Source organism: Triticum dicoccoides, chromosome 4A, assembly GCF_002162155.2.
Source record: "Triticum dicoccoides isolate Atlit2015 ecotype Zavitan chromosome 4A, WEW_v2.0, whole genome shotgun sequence".
Taxonomy (NCBI): Eukaryota; Viridiplantae; Streptophyta; class Magnoliopsida; order Poales; family Poaceae; genus Triticum; species Triticum dicoccoides.
The window spans coordinates 619,141,907-619,151,965 of NC_041386.1; the positions used below are offsets into that span (position 1 = coordinate 619,141,907).

The 10,059-nt window shown below is 48.0% G+C and overlaps 1 protein-coding gene across 1 annotated transcript; it reads left to right on the forward strand.

The window, feature by feature from the left end:
• Positions 1-6,670: 6,670 nt before the first annotated feature.
• On the forward strand, positions 6,671-8,389 carry LOC119283854 (tyrosine N-monooxygenase-like). Its single transcript, XM_037563230.1, has 2 exons — positions 6,671-7,621; positions 7,751-8,389. Exons 1-2 carry the CDS (start codon positions 6,671-6,673, stop codon positions 8,387-8,389), a joined length of 1,590 nt encoding a protein of 529 aa, XP_037419127.1.
• Positions 8,390-10,059: the final 1,670 nt, after the last annotated feature.

Genomic DNA, 10,059 nt, shown 5'->3' on the forward strand with positions numbered 1-10,059 from the left:
CGCTAGGATCGATCCACCTCGTCCGCGCGACGATGGCAAAGTAGTGGAAAAGTTTGGCCTAAAACTGATTTCTTTTCAGACTATACGTATACATATAAGAACCCTAGTTGGGGGCCCCAGAATTTTGGAGGCCATGTGCGAGTGCACAGCTCACACAGGCCCCTCAACATCCCTGGTGCCAGGGCTTAGCAGGTGCCCCCGCACTCGCGTGTCCCTCAATTTCCGATAAGCGAGCTGAGTGCGAAGCAATGGTTATTCACTTTGTTTGATAATCTGCCACATGCTCAGTTAATAAAGTGTGTTGATACATTATGGGAAATTTGGACAGCACGTCGGAAGGCTATCCATGAAGCAATCTTTCGGAGCCCACAATGCCATTTTCTCTTTTGTAAGAGCTTCATCTCGGAGCTTGAAATTTTGAGGGCGCCTATGCCATCTGGCGACAGGCCTCGGGCAGCAACTATCACAACAACGGGAGGCAGTAGAGGATGGAAGGCGCCAGCTGAAGGCGTCGCAAAGATCCATGTGGATGAAGGACTCGCAAGGAATGGGAGATGGGGAGCAGCAGCCTCGATTTGTCGGGATCATAACGGCAAATACCTTGGTTCGTCGGCTATGGTCTTTGATCTAATTACGGACCCTCCTATGCTAGAAGAGTTCTCTTCATCCTTAGAAGAAGGGCATCATGTGTCAAAATGGCAATTTTCCCCCTGGGGACTTACCCGTTAAGAAGCGGTGATGGGGGTCAAAATTCCACCATGTGTATAACAGGGCGGGTACCCGAGAAGCAACCGGGGCGGGGATGGGGGGCAAACTGGCTCCATGGAGCCTCCATGGATACCCTGGACTCCACCTGTCAGTGAAACAAACCACCAAATATATATACAAGCAAACCCTAAACCCGCTCGGTCGCTCCACCTCTCCACTCCACATATCCTTCTTATCTAAATATATTGTAATGTGATATTGCTGTTGAATGTGTATGCTTCCCGATTATTGTGACTATTGTGATCGTTTTATATTTATTCCAACAGTCCACATATCCTTTTTATTCTTGATTATTGTGTTGCTTATCTATGTCAAACTTCTCTAAATATTTTGTTGTGTGCCTTTGTTTTAGGACTACTTGTTTGGATCAACAATGGCATTAAGTCCAACACAATCAGATGCAACTGCATTGGCTGCGAATGGAGATACACAAGCCTCAAGTGCAGCTCCCACTCCAACGCCAAGCTCTAGTGCCAATACAACGCCAGCTGAATCTGTTGACCTGGAGGTGCCATCTAAAACAACAAGAGGAACTAAACCACAGGATGCACACAAGTTGGCTGGTGTGAAAAGAAGGCTCATGTCTAAGGTGTGGGATAAATTTGAGAGGGTTCTTGTGAACGGAAAATGGAAGGCTGAATATGAGTGGTGCCATAGTAAGCTTGTAGGAGAAACAAAGGATGGAACATCACATCTTCACGCGCATTTGACAACATGTGCTTTTAGGCAGACCACAACAGCCTGGAAGCAAGCAGAGCTGAAACTGACCAAGGCAGAAGATGGGAAAGTGAATGTGGAGAATTACATATTTGATCAAGAACTGTGTAGGAAAGAACTTGCTTTGATGATATATTGTCATGAGTACCCACTTGCTATGGTAGATCATGTAGGTTTTAGAAAGTTTTGTGCTATGTTGCAGCCTATGTTCAAGGTTGTGTGTAGAAATACCATCCGGAAAGATATTGTAGAAATGCATGAAGGGCAAAGAGATAAGTTGATCAAGTACTTTGCAAACTTCAAGAATAGAGTTGCTGTGACTTCGCATATGTGGACCGTTGGACATCAAAAGAGAGGATACATGGCTGTAACAAGTCACTACATTGATGGTTCTTGGAATCTGAAGTCATTCCTTCTAAGGTACAATACCATTGCTCCTATCTTACTGCATGTCTGAATACCTTTGCTCTTATTCATGCTTTCTAACCCAATAACTTATAATTTTGCAGGTTTGTATATGTACCAGCACCACATACATCTGAAGTGATTTGTGATGTTCTACATGAAGTTCTGGTAGAGTATCATCTTGAGAAAAAGATATCAACCATTACTCTTGATAACTTAACAACCAACGACAAGGGAGTGGAAGATCTCCTAGATAAGTTAGACTCCTCTCTCATGCTAGGTGGTAAACTGTTGCATATGCGGTGTTGTGCTCACATATTAAATCTAATTGTGAAAGATGGGCTTGTTGTTTTGGGGGATGGTATTGAGAGGGTGCGGGATAGTGTGGGGTTTGGTCAACAACTCCAAAAAGACATGAGAAGTTCGAAAAAACTTGCCGCTTGATGAACATTGAGTACTCTAGGAGATTGAACCTTGATTGTAAAACTAGGTGGAACTCCACATACATAATGCTTAGTATTGATGTGCTGTATAGGGATGTTTTTGATCGTCTTAGTCTGCGTGAAAGGCTTTTTAATTGCTGTCCAACAACTGCTGATTGGGATTTTGCCAAAGAGATGATTGTTAGGCTCAAATTATTCTATGATGTCACTACCTTATGGTCGGGAACTAGTTATGCTACAGCAAATATGTTCCTCCCTAATGTTTGTCGTATTAAGTTAGCAATTCGCAAATGGACTACACCTGATTATGAGCTGTTGCAATATATGCCCGATGAGATGAAAAAGAAGGACGAACCGATGCAACAAATGTCCGAGGAGATGAAAAAGAAGTTTCAGAAGTACTGGATATATCCATGGTCTGATGGCTATTGCCACTGTTCTTGACCCAAGGTACAAACTCCATATGGTGCAGGCTTTGTACGGTCCTCTCTATGGACCTGAGGCTGCAATTCAAGAGGTTGCGCGCGTGAAGCAATTGCTCCGAGAACTGTTGGTTCAATACCAAGATGCCTCTTCTGCGGGAACATCAAATGTTGCTAGTGCTTCACAACCCACTTCTTCAGCTTCACAGGAAGAAGTTTTTGACATATTTGAACAGTACATGTCTTCACAACCTACTGCTTCATCTTTCCTGGTTCATACAGAGCTAGACATGTATTTAGAAGAGCCAGTTTTGCCAAGAACACTTGATTTTGATATCATCAATTGGTGGAAGTTTGGGGGGATAAAATATCCAACTCTACAGCTTATTGCTCATGACATCTTGCCTATTCCGGTCACAACAGTAGCATCGGAATCTGCATTCTCTACAAGTGGTAGAATCCTTAGCCCTCACCGCAGTAGGCTTGCACCAAAGATGGTTGAAGCTATAATGTGTATGCAGGCTTGGTCTAATGCTGACATGCTAGGCAAGACAATTCAAATGTTGCTCTTTTGCTCCTATTTTACTGCTATTGTGTTGTTGTTACACTACTTATTTTTACTTAGATAATTTACTAGAATATATACCTAAATCAGTTACACTACTGCCATCTAATTTTACATTCTTTGCAATTTTAGGTGAGAACAATTCATCACTGTCTACTGAGTTTCAAACTTGTCTTGATGATGAGGACGAACCAATGGTAACTTGACATTCTCAATCTCATCTTATGTCTTGATTTCATTTGCAACTAGCACATGCAACTTTCAATCTTATGTCTTGATTTCATGCAACTTTCTAAATTATCTTGTACTATTTCCATGATCAGGATGAGGAACTCTCCACTTGCAATAACTATTAGGCTTGTTGCTTTCTTCCATGGAGTCATGAATGAATAAAATGGAGGACCGAGGAGCTACTGTGATGGGCTCTTCAAGTCTTCATTTCATTTATTCTGCTTACCATGCTTGTGTTATGTTAAGAATTAGAACTTTCGGCTTGTAATCGTACAAAGTGTTGTCGTTTGTGCCAATCGTACTTCCAGTTTATCAATTATGTGGTTAGACTTGAGTTGAGATGGTTGAATCTGTCAAACTTATTATGGTCAGACATGGGATAATTAAATTTGTCAAAATTATTGTGTTTGTGCTGCTAATTTACTGCTGTGTAATGTGTTTGTGCTTCTATACGGGAAGATTGCTACAAAAATTATTTTGGTTTGTTATGCCAATGTATTGATGTTTTGTTGCTATAACGGATGATTGAATCTGTCAAAAAAATATTGTGGTTTGTGCTCCTCTTTTACTGTTGTTGGTCTCCATGGGGATCGGGTACCCGTTGTTAGCGGGGATGGGGATTGTCCCCCCCCCCTCCCCGCCAAGGTTGGTTGGGCTAGCAGGGACGTGTATTAGCGGGTATCGGGGCGAGGATGGTGGCGTGCCCCCCGATGATCCTCGTCCCCGTTGCCATCTTGAGTCATGTGTGGCTGGGTTCACCCCACGACCCTTTTGCAATTCACTAGGAAAAAGGCCCGTGCATTGCAACGAGAGAAAGAAAATCCTCTCATATCTCTACCTGGGTCAGTTGAACAAACTGTGTGTGGCCGGTTCGCGGGTTCTAAGATTGAACCCTGCCATCGGCTATTTATTTTTTGCTAGCTCTCCGGACCTGGGCCACAATGCACCGTCAGGTGGGCTCCCTTCGTTGGGCCAAAATGGGTGATAAGTAACGAAACTAAATAGCATAAGTGAAATTAATTGAAGCGGGACCAAACAAAGCGGGACGAAACCAAGAATATCACCTCCCTTTAATAGTAGGTAGGTATAGGTATATCTCTAGCTGGGTCAGTTTAACAAACTCTGCGTGGCCGGTTCGTAGGTTATGGGATCGAACCCTGCCATTGGCTATTTTATTTTTTGCCAGCTCTCTGGACCTAGGCCACAATGCGCTGTTAGGTGGGCTTTCTTCGTTGGGCCAAAATGGATGGCAAGTAACGAAATCAAATAGTGTAAATGAAATTAATTGAAGTGGGACGAAACTAAGAATATCACCTCCCTTTAATAGTAGGTATATATATATATATATATATATATATATATATATATATATATATATATATATATATATATATATAAGTATAGATATACATATAGATATAGAGTAGGTATAGATATAGATGTAAACCTGGCAATTGAGTAATAAAGTTAGTTTACCGCTAAAAAAACGTACGTACTTTACGTCTATCCTGCTGGCTGCTGTCCACGATCATCGATCTTGCGGATTTTAATCCAGTTGTCGTCCGTCCATCCCGCCACGGTGGTGGCCTGTAACCAATCCATGTGTATATCGCTTCGTACGTACTGTGGACAGTGCTACGCCCGTACCGGACGCACGGAAGATGACAAAGACTTAGCGCACGCCATACGTCCATATGGACAAATTGAGGAGAAACTCCCATATCAATTTAATTAACTGTTCTCATAACCAATGGTGCAGCATACAAAATACATTGCTCCCGGCCGGCCATGTCGTGCGAGTGGGTCCGTGGATGTACGCGTCATGCGTGGACCATGAAGGTGATCAGGGTGGTACACTAGTACTAGCTAGCTAGGATGGTGATAGGGCTGATGCGTGCATGCATGCATCGAGCAGCCTCTAGCTAGGTATAGTAGATCAATAAGAACATCTCCAATAAGTGATATAGATGTAAAAATAGTCGAATTTTACATCATGAAGACCAAAAACAATGCTTCAACAGATAATGTAGATGTAAAAAAAAACTCTGCTTTTGCTCTAGATGTAAACTACATCACTTGGTGATGCAAATTTGCCTCACTTGGACCTCTCGTGTAAAATTCCCACCCCACGCCTGACTTCCCATCTGGCGCCGCCGGATCCCCATCGACGCCTCCCCCAACTCCACGGCTGCTAACACCGCTTCGACGCTCCTCACAATGGCCGCTTCCGCGTGTACCGCCGGTCATGCCGCGACCGCCACGGCCATGCTTGCCCCAAATCGGCGCGGTGGATTTGTTGTCCTATGTCCCGCCGCCGCCGCCGCTGGAATGGTACCACTGGCGAGGAAGAAGGCCGCCCACCTGCCGCCACCGGATCCCCAAGGACGCCTCCTCCGACCCCGTCGTGGCTTCGTCCCAAGAGAAGAAGATGAAGGCGGCCGCAGCTGCTGCTGCTTCGACGTCATCGCCCGCGGCTGCTGCTCCTGCCACGCCTCCTCCCCCACCACCTCCCCTCACGGTGCCAACCATGGTGGAGGAGCCGTTGATGCCCGTCGTCATCATCTTCAATTTTACATCACCCGTTGGAGCACTAGCTATTTTTACATCATGCATGTGTTGGAGTTGGACATTTTTTATTGTGTAAAAACCATTTTTTATGATATATTTTGACCATCTATTGGAGATGCTCTATAAGTACGTCCGGAGCAAGCTAAGCTTGTCGGAGCAGTACACATCTTGTGACGTTTGAGCGTACGTTGTCACTTTTGAGCGTCTTCGATCCTAGCCACCCTGCACGCCTGTTTCCCGTTCTATGCTTAGCTGTCCCTTCTCTTGGAGGCACACTGCACTTAATGTATTCCCTAATGTCTCATGGGGTACGGTGTAAACTTGCAATCAGAGTGAGAAACCTAGCTAGCATATATTGCTGTCTCTCTTTGAGAACCTTCTTCTACAGCTCTCCCACCCATCCCACCCTGGGATAGCGCGTTTACGATGTGCATGCGCGTCGTAGCTGTGTCTGATCTTGTGGCCACCACTGTTCTGATCTCTGCGTCCAATATATCCCTCCGTGCGTGCTAGTTGCTTTGCTCCAACTTACAGAGCTAGCTAGCATGGCAATGGAGCAGCTGGGAACCTCCACAATGCTGGTGCTATTGCTCGCCTTCATCTACCTCGTCCTCCGGCTCAGGCGCAAGACCAGCAAGCCGCACACGCTCCCGCTCCCGCCGGGCCCTGCGCCGTGGCCGGTGGTTGGCAGCTTGCCGGAGATGATGCTCAACAAGCCCGCGTTCCGGTGGATCCACCGGATGATGGAGGAGATGGGCACCGACATCACCTGCGTCCGCCTCGGCGGCGTCCACGTCGTCGCCATCACCTGCCCCACCATCGCCCGCGAGGTGCTCAGGAAGCAGGACGCCACCTTCGCCTCCCGCCCGCTAACCTTCGCTTCCGCCGCCTTCAGCCGCGGATACAAGAACGCCGTGTTGTCGCCGTTTGGGGACCAGTGGAGGAAGATGCGGCGGGTGCTCACCTCCGAGATCATCTGCCCCTCCCGCCACCGATGGCTCCACGACCGCCGCGCTGACGAGGCCGACAACCTCACCAGCTACGTCTACAACCTCGCCACCGCCGCGAAGGGGTCATCGTCAGGCAGTGGCGCGGTGGACGTGAGGCACGTCGCGAGGCACTACTGCGGCAATGTCATCCGCCGGCTCCTATTCGGCAGGCGATACTTCGGTGAGCCCGGACGCCGCGATGGCGGGCCCGGGCCCTTGGAGGTAGAGCACATGGACGCCTTGTTCACCTCCCTCGGGCTCCTCTACGCCTTCTGCGTCTCCGACTACCTTCCCTGGCTGCGCGGCTTCGACCTCGACGGCCATGAGAAGATGGTCAAGGAGGCCAACGCAACCCTGAACCGGCTGCACGACGCCGTCATCGACGAGCGATGGGGGCAGTGGAAGTCCGGCGAGAAGAAGGAGCTTGATGACTTCCTGGACGTGCTCATCACGCTCAAAGACGCCGAGGGGAAGCCGCTGCTCACCATCGAGGAGATCAAAGCACAGTCTCAGGTTGGTAACCACTTTCCAATATTATGAAGTCACATATGCATGCATGGTCAACGCATGTCAAACATTTACAAGGTGCAAAGAAAGTGGACTGGCCAACTAATGTGTTGCATACGTGGCATGTGCATGCAGGACATAACCTTTGCAGCCGTTGATAACCCATCAAACGCGGTGGAGTGGGCCCTTGCAGAGATGGCAAACGCGCCGGAGGTGATGGCGAAGGCGATGGAGGAGATGGACCGCGTGGTGGGCTGGGAGCGGCTGATGCAGGAGTCAGATATCCCCCAACTCAGCTACATTAAGGCGTGCATCCGAGAAACATTCCGGCTGCACCCTGTTGCACCTTTCAACGTGCCGCATGTCGCACTCGCCGACACCAACGTTGCTGATTACCACATACCCAAGGGAAGCCATGTCATCCTCAGCCGCACTGGACTCGGCAGGAACCCAACCATCTGGAATGAGCCGCTCCGCTTCATACCAGAGCGCCACATTAATATGACCACGGATGATGTGGCACTCACAGAGAACGAGCTGAGGTTCATCTCTTTCAGCACCGGCCGTCGTGGGTGCGTGGCGACATCGCTTGGGACGGCAATGTGCATGATGCTCTTCGGCAGGCTTCTGCAAGGGTTCACTTGGAGCAAGCCAGTTGGATTGGCGGCTATAGATCTCAGCGAGTCAGATCATGATGTGTTCCTGGCCAAGCCATTGATGATGTATGCTCAGCCGCGTCTGCCGGTGCACCTCTACCATGCCGCAGCCATCTAATATATCTTCAGAAAAATATTGTTGAAAAATAATATAGCTCAATTGATTGTCACCATGATGTGAGCCAAGATCACCTTGATCTCCACCTGAAGTAAGTTTGTGTGCATACATGTTGTTGGCCGTGACTACAACCCAGTTGGCTTGAAAATAATCATTTTCATTGATAGCCATTGATGCGGAGCATCCCACTTGATACATAAGATGAGACCTCGACTACTCTCCATGAGTGTTCATCCTTATGTACACTCCGACTACTCTCCAAGCCCCAAGGATACATAAGATGAGACCTCGACCACTTGAAAATAATATAGCTCAATTGATTGTCACCATGAGTGTTCATCCTTATGTACACTCCGATTACTCTCCAAGCCCCAAGGATACATAAGATGAGACCTCGACTATACACCATTGGACACAAGGTGAACTCGCTCCTCTTCGAACTTTCACTTTCTACATATGAGACATGGCTACTACCTCCAACGTGTGTGCTATGCATGATCAGGTACATAGAGGAAAGCCAAGGAGCCACCACATCCAACGGACGAGCTAGCGAGGACGCCAAGTACAAGGACCAAGAGAAGAAGCTCCAGCCACCGGACGACCGGTCGGGACCGGACGTCCAACGCCTGAAGACCCACCGGACGACCGGCCCGGACTGGACGACCGGCGACCCCGCACCCGAGCCAAAATGAGCGGACGTCCGACAAGTCCCGGACGTCCGACACACTCCAGCGTCCGGACGTCCGACCGTCCCCGGAAATCCAGCGCCACCTCAACCGAGACAAAACGCCGGACGTCTGACAAGTACAGGACGACCGGACCCTCGCGAGCCACCGGATGTCCGGTACCTGTCGGGTGACCGGCGCCTGTGCGCTGCCATGTGTTGGGCCGCAGCCCATGTACCCCTTCACTTACCCCTTCGTGGCCCTAGACTATATATACTCCTCCACCTCCACCATTTGAGGGTTAGCAAAGGATTAGCTCATATTTTGTGTGAGAGCTTTGCTCATCCACTTGGTTACCTTCTCCTCGGAGATTCGAGCCTCCACCGGAGAAGATCCCCCAAGCGGAGTCAAGACCCCTCTTTAGGGAAGAACTCAAGACCTCCTCACGGAGAAGACCGGTTACCGTGTATCGTCCGTTGTTGACTTTAGATCGTGTATCTTCTCTTATGTATTCGAGGATCTAGCACATGTGTAACTTGTTGTTGCTAGTTTGAGTGTTCCTCTTGTGTTTCGCCTTGTGTTTTCTCTCTTTTCCCTCTCGTGTTCCTCGAGTTCTTCGCGGGATCCGCTCCTTTCGTGAAAGATCGACCGATTAGGGTTCTACCCTACATCATCTTGATATCATGAGCCATGTTGATCACGATTTCGGAGCCTCCCCTCGTTGTTTTCTAGCCTAATTTTGTTGTGTTATTCCCCAATTTCGAAAATCCCCACCAAAAATAGCCCCAATTTTTTGTGATTTGTTGGTTTGACGAAGTTTTGTTGGATTTGATCCATAGATTTGCTTGGTTTCAAGTGGATCCAGCATCTCCCCAAGTTTTTGTTGGGGAACGTAGCAGAATTTTAATATTTTCTATGCATCACCAAGATCAATCTATGGAGTCATCTAGCAACGAGGGAGAGAATGGTGCATCTACATACCCTTGTAGATCGCGCGCGGAAGCG